Here is a 20,248-nt window from a genome sequence, read left to right on the forward strand (position 1 = left end):
CTACAGGTATTGCATACTCTTAAATATCCTTTGATTTACAATTTTAAAATTTGTTTTACTCTAAACATGAACATTCATTGCTATACTGATGGATATCATAAAGAAGTCAAACGCTTACAAATGTAATATTAGTTAGAACACAGAAAATACGGAATTCTAGCATTAAATGCTGTAGCAAGGTGAGGCAAGAAGAACCGTGGGTTACCTGTCAACCCACTTCACTGTTCCCAAGTGGAGCTCAGATTTTCAGAGGGACTGGTCATTCAGATCTGGGACTTTACACATAACAAGGAAAGGGTAGAAATTTAAATTCACTAGGGTACAATCAGCAGTAACATAACTGGCAACAAAGACAACTTCTATGGTTAAAGCAAGAAGCTATTTACCATGGCAAGAACCAAACTGCGCTCTCATACTTTAGCATGTCTGTAATCACCAAGAAAGCCTGAAGAAGACTAAAGATGAGCATCTCTACATCACAGCTGAACATTCAGCAATGGGCAACCCCGTCTAGTTGAGGATGCCCCTGCTTACTGCAGAGGGGGTTTGACTAGATGACCTTTGGAGGTCCCTTCCAACCCAGACCATTCTATGATTCAGCTATTATATTGCACTCCATTATTGCTAGATGAAGTACTTATATAAAAATGGGCATGAATCTGCAACTGTGCAAAACTACCTCAAAAATTGGCAACTTCCATTTCCACAGTAGAAGGAGGAAGATTATCTGACTTCCCCTTTCACTGTCCCCCTGTATTTGCACTTCACCGTGCTGCTTTTGAGACAGCAACAACAAAAAGAAAAACTGTAAGTAACACACACAGTTAAAATCAGACAAATGGAATGTAAATCAATGACAAATTCTGCAAAAGGTCTGCACTCAAAACCAATTATAAAAATATGGTTTAGTTAACTTTGTATATGCCTACATAAGTACTCAAAACCTTAAAGGTAATCACACTAAAACATTTTTGAAGTCAATAACATTGGTGTTTGTTTTCACACCACCTCCATGAAACCTTCACAAAGAGAAAAAAAACACTTAACCACAAGATAAAAATAATTATTTTTCTGGTATCCAACCCAGTTCACCCTCCAACTTGAAAAGATATTTTCTGCTCACTATATACAACTATTTTACTAACATAAACTGTTTTAACTTTTAATCACAGACTACAAAAGCTTTGTCATTTACATATATACCAAGTATTCCACTTAATCAGCCCATGCTTTCCCACATCGTGAGAAGTTGCTAAAATGGTGCACGCATTTGGAATCAGATAAATACTTGCTAGCAGCCTCTCATCTGTAAACACAACTCTATATCATTGGTTTGATGATCTGACTCACAGTCCTGCCCAATGGCTTGATGTCACTGGAAACAAGCAATGACTGCTGTTCCTCAGGGTATTGGGACCAGTGCTGTTTCACATCTTTTTTGCAACACCAACAGTCTGCTGATGACACCAAGCTGTGTGGTATAGTCAACACACTTGAGGAATGGGATGCTGCCATCCAGACTAACATTGACAGGCTGGAGAGGTGGGCCAGTCCCAACCTCATGAAGTTCAACAAAGCCAAGTGCAAGGTCCTGCACATGCATCAGGGAAATCCCAAGCACAAAAACACAAGCTGGGCCAAGAATGGATAGGGAACACAGTCCTGGGAAGGAGGACTTGCGGGTGCTTGTTGATGAGAAGCTCAACATGAGCCAGCAGTGTGTATTTGCAGCCCAGAAAGTCAGCTGTGTCCTGATCTGCACCAAAAGAAGTGTGGCCAGCAGGTCAAAGGAGGTGATTTACCCCCTCTACTCCACTGTCGTAAGACCCTACCCAGAGTACTCTGCTCAGCTCTGGAGAAGCCCCAACAAGAAGAATACAGAAATGTTAGAGGTGGGCAAAAAAGATGACAAGAGGGCCAGAACACCTCTCCTATGAAGACAGGCTGAGAGAATTTGGGTTATTCAGCCTAGAGAAGAGAAAGCTCCAGGCAGACCTTAGAGCAGCTTTCTAAGAGTATTTGAAGGGGGCTTATAGGACAACTGGAGAGGGACCTTTTACAAACACGTATAGTGATAGGACAAGGGGCAATGGCGTCAAACTGGAAAGAAGCCAAATTTAGGTTATACATTAGGAAGAAATTCTTCACTGTGAGAATGGCACAGCATTGGAAAGGGTTGCCCAAAGAAGTTGTGGAGGCTCCAACTCTGGGAGTGTTCAAAGGCAGGCTGGATGGGGCCTTGAGCAACCTGGTCTAGTTAGAGGGTGGCTCTGCACACAGCAACAACATGGGAACTAAATGATCTTCAGGGTCCCTTCCAAGTCTACTCATTCTATGATTCTATATACCAAAAAGACACATCTGAGATTATTTTTAATTCTGGAACACTTGGAGACCTAGACAGCAACAATCCCTGAAGGAACAAAAGGCTGTATAGCAGTTCTTCTGTAGAACTATGATGGGAAGTAGCAGACCCCCTGAACTGCTCTTTGCAACTGCAAAGAGAAACAGAAAACTCAAAATGGGTAATATCTGGTCTTGGGAGACAAAATTGGAATCCCTTCTTCAAAGGTCCCAGCTACTGATGCCACCAGAGAGAAAAAAAGCCACCTTAAAACACGGAAGTCATAAGACAAACAGTATTCCAAATGTTTGGGGGTTAGTTTTCATTTTGGTTGTTTTTGTTTGTTTGGTGTTTTTTTGTTGGTGGTGGGGTTTGTTTTGGTTTTGTTTTTTTCAAAACACTACTGAAATCAAAGACTTAAAATAAATTACATACCAGCTTCTTCCCCATCCTTTATTGGAGCGTTTTGCTCCTCAGAGTGCTTAGACATCAACATATATTCAACTTCAGAATATTTGTATTCAATTGATTTAGCATACAGTTTCCTTGAGGAATACAAACAAAATGAGAAGCACATTCCTAGAAGTAGTGTTTCTCAGCAAAGCTAAAATATGACTTCACACAACTAAGAGGCAGCACATTTCCAGCCTAAGGCTTCTGCTCAGCTGAGTCTCAAAGATCCACTATGGAGTAGGTATTTAAAGCTGCTCAAAAGTTGCAAAGAGTTCAACAAAAAAAAAAAAAGAATTAGTTCTCTGAAATCACTGGTCATTGATGATAGCAGTCCCATTAAGTATTTTGAGCTTATTCTACTTTTGCATTAGTTCTAGAGAGAAACAAAAACATGCACACTCACTCCACTGCTGCATATATCCAAATATTTTAAAGCCAAATGTACTGCAGCTTCCAAACCCAATAATGCTGCTTTGACACTTGGCTACGGGGTACCAAAAAAACCCAAGTCACCCAGCGGCAGGCATACAGAATTGGGTGAAAACATGAGCAAGCAATCCAAAAGGCTAAATAAAGATCCAAATGCTGTAAGGCTGAGATACCCAAAGTAGCTTTGTTTTAAGTGAAATTTGGCTTCAGCAGTGCAGTGCCTGATGCAATATAACAGCCCTTAAAAACAAAGGGGTCCAGGAGGGCTGGACCTACTTCAAGAAACAAATCTTAAAAGTGCAGGAACAAGCTGTCCCAACGTGCCGGAAGATGAGCCGACGAGGTAGATGGCCAGCCTGGATGGGCAGTGAGCTTCTGAACGAATTAAGGGAAAAAAAGAGGGTGTATCACCTTTGGAAAAAAGGGGAAGTAACACATGAAATGTTTAAGGATGTTGCTAGGTCATGTAGGAAAAAATTAGAGAGGCAAAAGCCCCTTTAGAACTTAGACTGACCACTGCTGGGAAGGACAATAAAAAATGTTTCTATAAATATATTAATCACAAAAGGAGGGGGAAGGACAACCTCCACTCCTTAGTGGACATGGAAGGGAATAAAGTAACAAAAGACGAGGAAAAGGCAGAGATACTTAATGCCTTCTTGGCCTCAATTTTCAATAGTAGGATAGGTTTGCTCTCCAGACAACTGGCCTCCTGAGCTGGCAGATGGAGTCAGGGACCAGTATAGCACCCCTGTAATCCAGGAGGAAGCAGTTAGAGACCTGCTGAGCCACTTGGATCCCCACAAGTCTATGGGACCAGATGGGATCCATCCTAGGGTAATGAGAGAGCTCATCAAGCCACTCTCCATTTTTCAACAGTCCTGGCTCACTGGTGAGGTCCCAGATGACTGGAAGCTGGCCAATGTGATACCCAACCACAAGAAGGGCCAGAAGGAGGAGCCAGGGAATTCCAGGCCTGGCAGCCTGACCTCAGTGCCAGGCAAGACTATGGAACAGGTCATCTTGAGTGCAATCACACAGCACCTACAGGATGGTCAAGGGATCAGGCCCAGCCAGCATGGATTTAGGAGGGGCAGGTCCTGCCTGACCAACCTGATCTCCTTGTATGACCAGGTGACCCGCCTGGTGGATGTGGGGCAGGCTGTGGATGTAGTCTACCTGGACTTCAGCAAGGCCTTTGACACTGTCCCCCACAGCAAACTCCTGGCCAAGCTGTCAGCCTGTGGCTTGGACAGCAGCACTCTGTGCTGGGTTAGGAACTGGCTGGAGGGCCAGGCCCAGAGAGTGGTGGTGAATGGTGCCACTGCCAGCTGGCAGCCAGTCACTAGTGGTGTCCCCCAGGGATCAGTGCTGGGCCCTATCCTGTTTAATATATTTATCAATGATCTGGACAAGGGGATTGAGTTCATCATCAGTAAGCTTGCAGGTGACACCAAGCTGGGGGCAGGTGTTGATCTGTTAGAAGGTAGGAGGGCTCTGCAGAGGGACCTTGACAGGCTGGTCAGATGGGCAGAGTCCAACGGCATGAGATTCAACACGTCTAAGTGCCAGGTTCTACACATTGGCCACAACAACCCCATGCAGCACTACAGGCTGGGGACAGAGTGGCTGGAGAGCAGCCAGGCAGAAAGGGACCTGGGGGTACTGGTTGACAGTAGGCTGAACATGAGCCAGCAGTGTGCCCAGGTGGCCAAGAAGGCCAATGGCATCCTGGCCTGCATCAGGCATAGTGTGGCCAGCAGGAGCAGGGAAGTCATTCTGCCCCTGTACACAGCACTGGTTCGGCCACACCTTGAGTACTGTGTCCAGTTCTGGGCCCCTGAGTTCAAGAAAGATGTTGAGTTGCTTGAATGTGTCCAGAGAAGGGCAACAAAGCTGGTGAGGGGTCTGGAGCGCAAGCCCTGTGAGGAGTGTCTGAGGGAGCTGGGGTTGTTTAGCCTGGAGAGGAGGCTCAGAGGAGACCTTATTGCCATCTATAACTGCCTGAAGGGAGAGTGTAGCCAGGTGGGGGTTGGTCTCTTCTCCCAGACAACCAGCAGAACAAGAGGACACAGTCTCAAGCTGTGCCAGGGGAGGTTTAGGCTGGATGTTAGGAAGAAATTCTTCACAGAAAGAGTGATTGGCCATTGGAATGGGCTGCCCAGGGAGGTGGTGGAGTCACTGTCCCTGGAGGTGTTTAAAATAAGACTGGATGAGGCACTTAGTGCCATGGTTTAGTTGATTAGATGGTGTTGGGCAATAGGTTGGACTTGATGATCTTGAAGGTCTTTTCCAACCTGGTTAATTCTGTGATTCTGTGATGTTTCATCTCTCAAGTAGTTACTCCTGAGGCAGGCAGTCACAACCCAAAACCTTCAAGGAAAGTGTTTCAAAGAGTCCTCGGCAGCAATCACAATAAAGGTGCGTACATGCAATACATATACACACAAATGCTGTTTCAACCAGAGCAGCATCTCCCAACTTGGAGGTCAGAATCCCCAAAATCATTAGGGGAGAAACCTTATAACTTTAGAAAACAAACAACGTTAGTAACACTAAATTGCTCTTTTTCCAGTTTCTAGCTGACAGCTAGTAGCAAGAAGGGACAAGCATTAACTGCAGACAGTAATTAAAATCAGTTTTCACTTCGTCTCTTTAGAACTCAGTCACCAGTACTTGGTGGGGGGTAGGAGCACCGAGGAAAGAACAGTATAGAGGAGTCTGAACAGGAACCACATTTTCCAGATTTTTCAGCTGAAGGAGTGGAATACAGCATCTTACTCCTCGTTCCATGGCACAGAGTCACAGCAGTGGCTATTCTTATCACTAGCTAAAAACATTAAGTGTTTAGCTTGTACTACCTCCCTCCCACAGCAGTACAACAAGATGCTCTGCCTAGTAGTCTACAGGAGGGAGATAAGTAAAAAGTAACCTCTGGTTAATGATTTTCACTTTCTTCACATAGGCCCTTTTGGCCAGACACGACTCAAGCATTTTCTAACATTCTCACTGCAATCCAGACTAAAAGTACTGACATGTTAGAAATTTATGACGACTCATCTCTGCTACAGCTCTTCAGGCTGAATTTTTAAATAGTCAACAACGAAATACCAGTTCAAACCACAGAAGCATCCCTCTGGATCTTCCACTGAGTTTGAAGTTCATAACCACAAGCAACTAAAAAAAATAGCTTAGAACAGGGGCAGCCTGGATGCCATTCACCAACCAGTAATAAATAAAATACGCAGCCACAGAGTATGAACACAAGAAAAGCCACCCAGCACAAGTAAATCATGACAAGCCTTTTAGACCCAAAAAACCTTTGACTGTAGCAGCCAGACAGTTAACTGACAGAATTTTATCTTTTAACATATCATCATCTATTCTGAATTTGGTTCTATATGTTTTTCAATAAGTAATTTTTTTATAATGATGAATTCATGAAAAATGTTACAAAATAGTTCAGAAGCATTAGAACTGACTTTCTGATGGACTTCAAGCATGCACACAGAATTCTGAGCAGGCACTAATGTGCAGTCATGCTGCAGATAAGGAGAATGAGGAGGATCAATCACTGACATGTTGAAAAGTTAATAGACCATGTGCTGAAAACAAACATAACTTCAAGGCATCTCAATACACAGCCCAGGAAACAAACCAAACAGTAGGACTACAACTGAGCACTGACAGCTATCTTCTTCTGTTTATAGGTTTTAAAGATTGACTGTTAAACATCAGAAGAGTCAGGCTCAAAATACATCAAATAATCCAATTTTACGTTGTCTAAGCTCCCCTTAAAGGTGAATAATCATAACCACCTTGAGAACAGCTATTCAAGACTTTCAGAAAGTAACACTTGGAGGAATAGGATGTGATAAAAGTTACTACAAGGATACCTTGACTCCTGTCATTAAGATAACTGTCTACTACCCATCAGAGCCAGACTGGAAGATCCTAACATGCTTCCTCCTACACCCTTTTCCAACAACTGCATTTATGAAAACTTCAATGGCTTGTTGTAATAACCTATCCTGTTACTTATCTTGTTCAGAACAGCAGAGGTGTTCTAACACAGCCTCTATGTAAACATTTTTTTTTAATTAAGACCAAACATTCTCATTAGTTATCATTTATTAGATCTGTATAGTAAGACTTGCTGTCTTTGCAGCTTTCATTTCATCTGCTAGTAACAAAAGGCTGGTATGCAAACAAAAACTTGAAGAACCTCATTGTTAAGGTAGTTAAGCGCTGCACAGTATCTCAACAAGCAGCTCCCTCTTATGCTCAGCAAAGACAAGCCAAGTCTGTTTTTTTCACAGAAGTCACCAGCTCACACTACTCGTTGCCTAAGCTGATACCTTGAGATCTGATCAACACAGGTTTTAAGCTGTCACAGTTGCTAATTCAGTTACTTGAAGCTGTGCTTAGAGCATATGTGATGCAGTAATCACAGGGTTCCACAACCTCTGACCTCATATGAGCATTCTGAAGAGAACGTGTTTTGAGGACTTCAGGGGTTTATTTGCAAATGAAGACCAAAATAACAGAAAAAAATATAAGGAATTTGTTCCTAACTTCAAAAGCAGAGTCTGAAAATAGCTGATTAAAAAAATGGTCTACCTAAATAAGCAACATCCTCACAGAAAAACTGACACATCATGACCTACATAAGTGAGCAGCGATGTGGATTAAAACTGGCTTAACTGCTATGCGCAAAGGATCATCTCCACAGTCCAGCTGGAGGACAGTTGCTACTGGAGTAACGCAACTCTTGATACTTCGTGCCAATATTAAGCATTTTTACTGAAGGCCAGCATCCTGGGAAAGAACACCTCACCCTCAGGAAGTCTGCAGGCAATACAAAACTGGAAGTAGTGGTTGACACCACAGAGTTGCACTGCCAGAGACTGACCTCGAGAGACTGTAGAAATGGGCCATCTCAACAGTCGAAGTTAAGACAGGGATACGCAAAGCCCTGCACCTAAGAGGAATAATCCCATGACCCAGCACAGACTGGGACACAGCTGACTGAACAAAAACCTAGTGAAGGAGGACTTGGGCATCCTGGAGGATGACAGGTTGACCATAAGCCACAAAGCAGGCTAGCAGCCTCCTGGACAGGATCAGGAAAAGCATTCCAACAGATTGCAGGAGATGATCCTTTCCCTCTGCTCATCACTGGCAAGGTACATCTGGAGTACTGGGTCCAGTTCTGGGCTTGTCAGTCCATGGTCGACATGGGCATAGTGGTGCATGTTCAGCAAAAGGCCCCAAAAAATTATTAAGGGAGCAGAACATCACTCACACAAGAGAGGCTGAAAACAGTTTATTGTTCGTCATGGAAAAAAGGAAGTGTAAGGGGAGAAATGATTTTATCAGTGTGTAACAAATACCTGCTGAGGTGGTGTAAAAATGTAGCCGGACTCAAAAGCTCTGAGGTTGAAAGGGACTTTTTGATATCATTTAGTCTGATCCCCTTGCTCAAGCAGTCACCTAGAGGGAATTGTCCAGGACGGTGTCCAGATAAGCTGTACTACCTCTGTAGGCAAACTGTGCCAGTACTCAACCACTTTCACATTAGGAATGTTTTGGGTTTTGCTTACATTCACGCAGAAATTCAATTGTTTTGTGTGCACTGCCTCCCATCTTGTTGATCACTGTTGAAAAGAGTGTGGCTCCATCTTCTTCATTCCCTTCCATCAGATGTTTATACATGTTGGTATCCTGGGATGCATTAAGAAAGGTGTGTCCAGCAGGTCTAGGGAAGTTCTTCTACCTCTCTACTCTGCCCTGGTGAGACCACACCAGGAATACTGTGTCCAGTTTTGGGCTCCACAGTTCAAGAGAGATAGAGAACTGCTGGAGAGAATCCAACTGAGAGCCATGAGGATGATTAGGGGACTTGAGCATCTCCTCTATGAAGAGAGACGGAAAGCCCTGGGGCTGTTTAGTCTGGAGAAGAGAAGACTGAGAGGGGATCTGATCAATGCCTATAAATACCTGAGGGGTGGGTGTCAAGTGGAGGGGGCCAGGCTCTTTTGGGTGGTTCACAGTGATAAGACAAGGAACAATGGGTTCAAACTTGAACATAGAAGATTTCACCTCAACATAAGGAGAAACTTCTTTACAGTGAGGGTGACAGAGCACTGGAACAGGCTGCCCAGGGGCTTGTGGAGTCTCCTTCTCTGGAGACTTTCAAAACTGCCTGGATGCATTCCTGTGCAGACTATCCTAAGTGATCCTGCTCTGGCAGGGGGGGTAGACCTGATGATCTCTTGAGGTCCCTTCCACCTTCTGATATACTGTGATACACATTCATGAGATCCTTCTTTGAGCATTCTTGTCTCTAGAACCACACTCTCAGCCTTTCCTCATGGGAAAAATTATAGAACAGAATCACAGTACCATTTGGTTTGGAAGCAACCTTTAAAAAAATCATATAGCCAAATCTTCCCGCAGTAAGGAGGGATGTCTTCAATTAGATGAGGTGGATCAGAGAGCCCCATCCAACTTGACTTAGAATGTTTCCAGGAATACAGCATCTACCATCTCTCAAGGCAACCAGTGTCAATGTTTCACCACCCTCATTTTAAGAAATGTCTTCCTTACATCTAGTCTCAACACACCTTTTTCAGTTTAAAACTATTACCTCTTGTCTTGTCACAACAGGCCAGTCCTTTCACCAAAAACCTTTGATCACAAGACAACATTTTTTTACAGCAAGAGTGGTCAAGTATCAATACTGGGTGTCCAGAGAGATTGTGGAGCCTCCATCCTTGAAGATACAAAGTTTTGATTGTCCTGAGCAATCAGGTCTAGTTGCCCCTACTTTGCATTGGACTAGACCTGTTCCAATCTAAACTACTGCACAAGGGAGAGGGAAACTATGTAAATTATTTCTGGGAACTAATTAGAACAAGACATCTTTTTCCTAAGAAATGCAATGAATATGTAACCACAATGTGTATAAATTAAAGTAACCCCTCACCAAACGGTAGACACACTAGGCAGGACAATCCTCTGTAATAAGGAACGCCTACTCTTTAATACTACATTGGTGTTCAGGAATTTGATTCCCAATTCTTGGTGACAGTTACATTTTTAATCTCCAGTACCTAACACAGTTGACAAAAAAAAATTAACAATTAGAATGAAGTTTTAACTTGCAACGCACACACCAATTAATTAAGCAAAAACATATTCAAGTTAAATGAAAAGCATACTAAAATTCAGCATCCAATCCAATTAAAAAGACTTTAGACTAGAATGAAATACCACTACATACTTTGAACTTACCTTTCTGCAATAATTTGACCTCTCCATTTTCTTTCTTCATTTCATTCATTATTTTGTGCTTCTTCTTCTCTTTTTGCTTCTTTTCCCTTTCTTTAATTTTATCTTTGACTTGAGCTGAAATGTAAATATTTTACAATTAAGGAGGAATGGAAAATTAATTGTTGTGTGCATATTTCATATTACTCTTATGTAAGCTCTATTAAGAGAATAAAAGAAGGATCTACAAGGAAATTCTAGCACTTAAAATATGAAAAGCTAGTATTTATTTGTTGCATAATCCAACATTAGCTTATTTAAGTCAGACAAGTTTTGTTTATTATGTTAGAACCACACACAACTCAGCATGCTTACAGTTTTTGATTACTCCTACTACCCTCTCACTTTGCACATGTAGTCAGCTCTTATTTCTTGGCATTCAAATTAGGCTCATTACATTGGAAATGGGGAAAGAGACTATGGTTTGTATTCTCCTAAGTGCATATGTACACTGGAAACTTCATCTAACTATTTTCTCTAGTCAAAACTTAAGAGGTTTTTGCAAATAGCTTGGAATGAAGACTTGTTAGCTGCAAAATCTTTTACATTAAGTTCACAGGCTACACTAATGTAGTAAGAGCAGTAAAATGTAATTAACAAAAACATAAGAAGTGTGCTGTATTTGCACAAATGTAACTCAATGGTGCTTCCCTTGCTTACAATCAGCAGCAGCTCACTGGAGCATCTCATTATCGATTTACTTTCTTGACAAGAAACTACAGGTTTTTAAACTATTGTCATAAAAAAGCAGAGCTTTGAGGCACACTTTCTATATGAAAAATGTTAGATTCAAAAGGAATTAATAATTTCCAGGAGCAGTCTTTCAAGCAGAGGCTAGGTTTAATCTTGAGGTCAAGCATTTAGAGAAGGCACATTCTAGATACACTGCAGCCAGCACTTCCTGCCTAATTTTTGGCCTGAAGCCAAGTACCTGCTCCAAGAGTTTACTGAGTTTTTTAACCTCCCCATGGAAAGAGGAAACCTGATTTCAAGTTTCTACATAATGTTATGCTTCAGAATGCTTTCTCAGTGATACAGCTGTGAGACAATCCTGATGTTTTATTTATGATACTTGCATTATAAACCCTGCATGGAAGCCAAGAGAAATCCAATTACTTTTCCTTAAGCATTCATACAAAACAGATAAAATAGGTATCTTCACTACTAACAAATCAGAAATATTCCTCAGTTGCAGAAGGCAATACAGAGTATCCCATAACCAAACTACTTATGAAGCAGGTCATCAGTTAAACAAAAGGTGCAAAGCATTAACAGTAAGCCACATAAATAAATGATGTAAGAGTGACTCCACAGCATTTGTATCTTTCCTTTTAGGAATCTTCCAGTAATGCAACAGAACTTGAACCCTAGTACCTGTTAGGATGAAAAACATGTTTTGGGAAGAGGCTAAGAAAGAAAATAAAAACTACAAGAGCTAATAATTGAGATGTGTCTGCTGTCTATCCACAGAGAAGAGAAACTGGTGGCACAAAAATAATGAGTAAGGTAGCTGTGCTTAAAACTGTCTGGAAGCTGTAGTTCCAAGCAATTCTAATAATCACATCCAAGAACAGCCTTCAAATGGTTCAATGAAAAGGTACGGCAAAACAGATTAATCTGTACAGCAGGCCATGAAATACAAACAATTTTTTCCAAAGCAACACAAACCTGTACTTCCTCAGAATATCTTAAGGAGATGTGAATCTTCCTCTTTAGCTTGCTTCTCCCAAAATAGAAACCCCCAAATTCAAATTTCAGGAAATTTACAAGAGTATGAGTGCAATACAAGTTTCAGTAACACTGAAAGCAGATGCTCAATCTGCAAGTAGGCAGTTCACACCAGGCTTGATTTGTAACCTGCACTGAACGTTCAAGTCAGGATTATAATGACCATGGAAAGACCTAGATTTTATCTCAACATTTGCATACCGTTAAGAGACACACTCGACTTCTGCTATTGCAAATCAAAGAAAGATTGAGGAGCATATACAAATGCTGAGCCTTGTTGAAAAGGGGACAAGGAAAGACTGAAAGAATTCTTTATTGCAAGGCTCATGAATAGCATTGTGACCAATGAATATTCCAGCTTTGTCAGAAACAACAAGTAAGTAAAGATAGAGAACAAGCTAAAACCTTTTAAAGAGCCTCTAGTTTATTTTCACATCTTGAAAGCAAACAGCAGAGTCACTGGTGAAACGTTCCAGACAAAGGAAACAATGGAAGTGTCCTATGACCTTGCGGCAACAGCCACAAGCCGATCATACCTGAAGAGACTGCAAATGCAATGTAAGTGCAGATGATAAAGGTCTAAAAAAAAAAAAAAATAATCAAGTATTTCCCTCTTAGAAAACACAGTACTCTAACTAAAGCAGTGTACAGCCTAAGGCAAGTAAAGAACAGTTGAGAATCCCAATTAAATACACAAACTCTCAGGATTCCTCCTTCAAAGCCCACAGAATAGGTAAGCAGTAGGTAGTAGAGCTGCCTCCCCCCCAAAAGATGCATCAATAATATTGAAATAAAGTCAAAGCTCAATACAGTTGTTTTGTTCTTTTAAAATCTATGTCAAAATTATAGTAATTTCAGGGATTAATACTTCATTCTTAGTTTAACTGTCTTCAGAGTAAAAAGCATTTTCTAGCATGGATGGCAGAATTTAAAATAATTCTCAACCAAAAATCTACAGATTTTCCTCACTGAGATGTTCCATTTCAAACCTTTTAAAAGGATTCAATGGGATGCAGAGATTTAAAAAAAAATTTAAATCTACCAAATTATTTTAAAACTGAGTTTACCACAAAATCTACTGAATTTATCTGTGCTAGCTCCACAAAGTCAGTAATCTAGAAGCATCCAATAGTCATTATACTCAATAGGTGTGATACAGTTCAATACAGGAGAGAACCTCTTTGGGACTTTGTAAACGCACAGACCTTTATCTCTAATACAACATACCAATCCCCCCAGCTACAAGTAATTTCAGTCCATATCTGACTTTTTCAACCAAGCAGCATTAAAATTCTTCATAAAAATCCTGCTTTAAAAGAAATGCCTCCAACATTAAGCAATTAACAATCTACACATCATAGAATAGAACAACCAGTAAGTGAAGTTAAGAAAACTTGGAACATTCTTGGACAGCTTTTTTGAGGTTCACCAGTAGCAGCTACTACAGATTCAAAATATTAGGTCTCCACTTCACTTGTAAAACAACAACATCTCAAAGTAGTAAAAGATAGATGTTTATACTAATCTTTCCGTGTCCACAGAATGGTCTGCAACTCCCAGCATTTTTAAAAACTAAATAATTAAATAGGCTTCAGCTGCTGAGGGAACAGGCTGGAATGACTCCGCAGAGAAATAATGTAACACAAATGGTCAGCAACCAGGCCAAGAGAACATCAAGTACTAACAGCTATTGCCTCCATATGTCACAGAACTGCAATTGTCACTACAATAGTTTCAATTTCCACAATGCTTAAAACCTGCAGCTTCAGAAAAACAATTAAAAAGTTTAAGTTTCATACATTAACAAGAAGATAATGTCAGTTCCAAGTCAGATGAAGGGACAGTTTCACTCAGAGAACATTCATTCCACAAAGCCAACATATACAGATGTAGCAGTGCCTAGAAGCCAAACACCCCTGGTCCATAAATGCTCATAGCACAGTTCCATTAGTTTGGGTAAACAAAGGCACAAGTTAGTCACAGGACCAACCCAATACTTTTCCTGCATTGTGTTCCACACAGGCTATTTTGTTGGGTTTTGGGTTTGTTTTTTTGTTCTTGGGTTGAGAGGAGGTGGGTGAGGGCAGGGGGAGGGCGAAGTTTTGGGATTATTTTTTTCTGTTTTGGTAGGTTGGGGTTTTTTTTGGGGGGGGGGGCGGATTTTTTTGTTTGTTGCTTGGGGAAGGGAGGGTGCTTCTTTGATGTTTTGGGGGTTCTGGTTGGTTGGGTTTGGGGTTTTGTTGTTGCTGGCTTTTGGGAGAGGAAGAGGGAGATGGGGCAGGAGGGTGTTAAAAACAGTTGTAGCCCAAATAAAAATTAAAGAAAAAGGAATAGGCACAAGAAATCATAAAAACGTTTATAATAAACCTCTCAAAATCCATCATTATATGTGAAGCCATCTAAGCCTACTTACAGTTGAATAACTACTTGTCCATTTTAGTAGATATTAAAAAAAAGACCTTCCAGCAATACGGCTTTCACTTTTATTTATGCTCTCTCCTTTTTAACACAGTTGCTCTTTTGAGGAATAAACAAAAGATTAGTCTAGCTCAAAGGAGCAAACTCAGGTCTCTCCGTGTCAGGAGACGTGTCAAGGCCCAGCCAGCATGGGTTCATGAATAGTAGGTCCTGCTTGACAAACCTGATCTCCTATGACAAGGAGACTCAACGGATGAGGGAAAGGCTGCAGATGTTGTTTACCCGGACTTTAGTAAAACCTTTGACACTGTGTCCCACAGCATCCTCCTGAAGAAACTGGCTGCTCATGGCTTGGATGAGTGGAAGCTTCGCTGGGTTGAAAAAAATGGCTGGATGGTTGGGCCCAAAGAAGGGTGGTGAATGGAGTTAAATCCAATTGGCAGCCAGTTCCAAGTGGTGTTCCCTAGGGCTCAGTTTTGGGACCACACATGTTCAGTATCCTTTCAATCAGCTGCATGAGAGATTGGGTGCACCTCAGTAAGTTTGCATATGACACCAATCTGGACAGACTGTTGGTCTGCTTGAAGGCACTGCAGATGGACTTGGCCAGGCTGGATCTGGCCAAGCTGGATCTATGGGTCAAAGTCAGTTGTAGGAGGTTTAACAAGGCCAGTGTCCTGTACTTGGGTTACAACAACCCTCTGACACATTACAAACTCCTCTTTCTCTGGATCTTAAACAGGTGTTCCATTTCTAAGTTAAATAGCCATTTATGACTAAAGGCTATAATGAAAGCTTTCTGTTCCCTATCTTGGTAGATACCTTCTCATAACGATTTGATGGATTTCCCAAGTAATAAGTAAAGGAATACAAAGTCATGCACCACACCATTCAGAGTTCAGAAATTTAACCAGATCTTTGCCTCTACTGCAAGCTTTCTATAGACAAAAAAGTTAATTGAGTGCATTGAGAACAAGCCAAGTGGGAAATGCTCTGCTATGGATTAAGTGCAAGGTGGTCACTGTCACACCATGACATTCACACCTTAAAGCAAATTCAGGAGCTCGAGGGAAGCTTTACAACCTACTCAAATGCCAAAGGCTGCAGCTGCTTTGCATCAGTTTTCCAGATGGTAACCCACATTAGTAGTCCGTCATAGAGCATGTTCAAAGTATTCTGCTTCTCTCCTCCCTTTGATTTAAGGGCTGTCACTGCACATCAGGCACAAATTTACAAACTACAGCTAATGGACACATCAATAGTTACACCAACAGTATTGTAACTCAAGAGAAGGGGGAGGAAGTGGGGAGTAGAAAAACATCAGTTGCCATTCCTTTCACTGGCACTCTCCTCCCTTCAAATACCCATAAAAATCAGACCTCAAGAAGCCACGTTTACCTGGTTATGATACACTAAGTAAGTTTAACACCGCTATGTTAACTGTTTTGACACCTGCACTGTTATTAAACCACACTGGTGAGGTGACTTCCCAACTTAATGAACATGAAAAAAAAATATACAGTATTTCTGAGGCCAAGTAAAAAAAAAAAAAAAAAAAGCTAACCACCATGATGACAAGAAATATTTGCCTGACATCCCTTCCAGTAATTAAAGATTAAAATTCAAGATATGACTAAAGAAATCCCCTTACCAGGCAAGAACGTTTCCCCAGGTCCTCCAACAAATGGGAAGACAGACCCCCTTCAGAATCAAAACACTTTCATGAAATTTAAATCTAATCTTTACAATTCATCCAATCCTCACACTTCCAAGAGAAAAATCAAACACTGGGGAGCTGCATCGGAAATTTGTAGTGGAAAACATGACAGCTGCAAACAAAGCCTCTACAAAAGGTTTCGGATCTGATGCTTCAGTTCATCGATCTTGTCTCAGCTAAGACAAATTCTTCTAGTTGTGGAATAAATAAGTTTCTACTGCATAAATTACATAAAGAGATGGATTCATGTACAGAAGGGGCACAGAAGGGGCTTGCTTTATTCTTCCTCTTAGAAGACTTAAGACTTTGTTCTGCCTAGCAAAGCTTCACAGTTATTTCACAGAAATGAAAAGGGGATGGGGTCACTCAGGAAAGATACACTGTTCCAAATTCATCTGGACGTCGGACACTTAAGTTAATGTCACTATCAGCTCTCAAAACTAAACTGCATATAAATTTCAAACACCCAAAGAAATCTGAGAAGTCCCCCTTCCTCTTGTATTGTACATTTAAAACCCTAAACACATTCTAGACACTGCAGATTACAGTGTGTCATGGATTGAATTGAACTGCTGCTGTTATTCACACCATGCCGCAGTCATGCCAGCTTCAAAAAGTGAAGGAGCAAAGTATTATGGGGCTTGAAGTTCACATTGCAACATGGGAGACTTCCTGTTCTGCTGCTGCTTCTGAGTTCCAGTTTCTTGGGTGTGGTCTCTTTTTCCGCAAGGATGGCAGTAAGGCATGCGGGAGCCAGGTAGCTGCTGGGTTTTGCTTTCTGTTTTATGCTGGGCTTTTCCTGTATTTCATTTTGCTGCTTCTGCAAATAGGCCAAGCTAAGGTAATCATGCATTGTATTATTAGATATGCATTGCATTATATATTGTTAGATTAATTAGATTATTAGCTAAGGTAATTATGCATTGTGCATATGATATCTCATGTTATATTAAACTATTTCCTCTTTATCTCAACCCTGAGTTTTGTGTGATACTCTTCCCCTCACTTATGTATTGGGGAAGAAGGCAGGTCAGCCCTTGCACTAAACCGTTACATTGCACCGCACTATATAAATAGAAATATATTAAAGAATTCAGGAGAGAGTGATCAAGAGGCCTCAAAAAGCATGACAATGCCTCCTGAATTCAAGGAGCTGGCAAGGGGAGGGAGAAGGGAGTCAAGCCACAAAGTTAAAAAAAAAATTAAAAAGGCAAAGGAAATAAAAGTACACAGATGGAAATGTTTAGCAGAAATTAAAAAAAAGACAACCTAACTGGCAAGACACACGGTCCCAGTTCTAAAGAAGAGGAAAAGAAGTTCCAAAACTTTCTCCAACCTACTTTGCTAAATGATATCATGAGAAATGAGTATTCCACTGGACGCAAACTAAGCTTAGCAAGCCTGAAAAGTGTAATTTCTTGAAAGCTTAAAACCCAGAAGTGTCATGAAACCCAAATCAATTAAGTCATCAGGAAAAATCAGTAGTAAATGTCCATTTGAAACCTAAACTAATCTATTCTTTGAAGGGATCAGGAGAAAGGAGGGAGAGAGAAAAAAAACACATGCTAGATCATCATCTCAGAAGGGTTCACTCAAGTATGTAATTAAACAGAAGTTGTAAGGCCAGGTTATGACTCTCTATCTTAAAGGTCCTTATAATTAATTAGAAGGCCAGATAAATTTGTAAATGAGGATTAGTTCAAGAAAGAAAATGCAAAAATTTTCAAGAGCTGTAAGCACATCACCCATCTTTGCTATAACCAAACTTAACATCTTCCTATCACTTAAAAGTGAATGGTGCCTCAAAACTAGGCTGTTTCACTTAGCAATCACTATTGCAAGCAAATACCAGCTCCTATCAGATGGTTTTGAATGGCAGGTGAAAAAAACTTCTCATAATTTCTTCCTCAGTGTCAATATCCCCTATAATCATCACAGACTAAACTGGAATTAGGAAAATGCTATTGGTACTACTCGAAGTCCCACGATAACAGTTTTCCAAGTTCAGATCTCACATTTATTCACTCCACATCACTCACATCCTGATTCCCTGCATGATCTTGCCTACACCACAGTCCCTGCAATCCCATGAGATTTTGCCATTCTTCCCTTCCTCATTTTCTCCAATACTAAGGTCTGTACATGCCGTCCCTCTCTCATCAGCATAAGGCTTTCTCTCCTAGCACATGCACACAGCTCACTGACCAGAACTGTGATTCCTCCTAATTCACAGACACTGGCACCCTTGTCAATACAAGGTTCAACTGGGAATTCAACTCCAACCCATGCATCTCTGCTTTGGGTATGAAGAGGAAGGTGGAGTTTTTACTTTTCTTGGAGCCTCAAAACAATCAAGGAAATCACAGAACCAGAACCGTGGGGGTTAGAAGAGACCTATGGAGATCATCTAGTCCAAACCCACCACTAACACAGGTACACCCAGATCATGTTGCACAGGAATACAACCAGGCCACTTTTGAAGGAAACTCCACCACCTCTCTGAGCAGCCTTTTCCAGTGCTATGACACCCTCAAAGTAAGGAGTTTCTCAAGCTGAAGTGAAACCTCCTGCTTCTAGTTTGTACCCATTGCTCCTTGTCCTGTCACTGAGGAGAGCCCAGCCCCGTGCCCCTGACCTGCATCGTTCAGATATTTATATGAATTTATGTAAGATCCCCTTGCAGTCTTCTCTTTTCCAGGCTAAATAGCCCCAGATCTCTCAGCCTCTCCTCCCAAGAGAGATGCTCCAGTCCCCTACCTAATCATCTTTGTGGCCCTCCATTGGACTCTCTCCAGTAGTTTCCTGTCTTGAGTTGGGGAGCCCAGAACTGGATACAATACTTCAGATACAGCCTCACCAGGGCAGAGGGGAAGAAGAACCTTCCTTGACCTGCTTGCTGGTCACACTCTTCCTAGCACAGCCCAGAATACTGATGGCATTCTTGGCCATGAGGGCACAATGCTGACTCATGGTGAACTCTCACCTCTTCCACCTGTTTATCTTTCCATACTTCTGCACCTTAGCTTCCCCTGCAGAATCTTCTTTCTGGCAGTTGCAACACTGACATATGTATCCATTCTGAATGCTATGAGGGAAAACCCAGACAATACCATTCTCCACAGCATCAAAAGCAAGAACGTTGTCTAATTACAAACTCCAAGACTTGCCAGATGCACATATCACAGCTTCTACAAACTCACCTTTTTACACCAAAAGGAACATATTTTACTCTTACTCTCCCCAACATATTCTGTGTGTGCAAGCCTCTCAGGTGGTTTGGAGTTTTTATTATACAATACCTTCTAAATTCACCCTGGTGTCACACGTGGGCTGTCTACATTTTCCATTTTTCTTGTATCCCACCCTTCCTCTAACCTTGTCTTTTCCATAGCACCTATGTATACACCTTTTGCCCCAAAACAGGATCAGAATCAGCTGCTTCTTGCACAGCTTTTGCACGCTAGTTCCCCCTATTTCATATCAGTATCTCAAACTGACACATTTACTGTTACAACCAGAGCCCCTGTGATACCTTCCCCTAGCCTACACCATAGTCCAGCAATCCCAGTGCACAAAATCTATCTATTCCGCCTTCCCACCCTAATATATCATTCTTATTTTCCCTCTGTACTTAGGATTCTGCACACACACCCATCATTCTTATCTCCCTGTATTATAACTACCTTTCTCCTTTCCTCTCTGAGAAGTAAATTATTCACAGGATTAACAGCACAAACCTGTTCTTTAATCTATAGTCAAATACCAAACCACCTAAAAAAGGCCGGCAGCTGTCAGCAGAACACTCAGTGCGTCCCTCATTTCCTTAC

General features: G+C 41.4%; 1 protein-coding gene across 1 annotated transcript in view; it reads right to left on the minus strand.

Annotated features, from left to right (window-relative positions):
* The window catches only part of RSBN1L (round spermatid basic protein 1 like), a 41,590-nt gene that overhangs the window by 18,681 nt on the left and 2,661 nt on the right, over window positions 1-20,248 (minus strand). Inside the window, exon 2 of the mRNA XM_054399467.1 lies at window positions 10,523-10,636. Coding sequence (XP_054255442.1) covers window positions 10,523-10,636 — 114 coding nt within the window. The remainder of the gene's footprint in view (window positions 1-10,522; window positions 10,637-20,248) is intronic.

This window comes from Indicator indicator, chromosome 3, assembly GCF_027791375.1.
Source record: "Indicator indicator isolate 239-I01 chromosome 3, UM_Iind_1.1, whole genome shotgun sequence".
In the NCBI taxonomy this organism is placed as follows: domain Eukaryota; kingdom Metazoa; phylum Chordata; class Aves; order Piciformes; family Indicatoridae; genus Indicator; species Indicator indicator.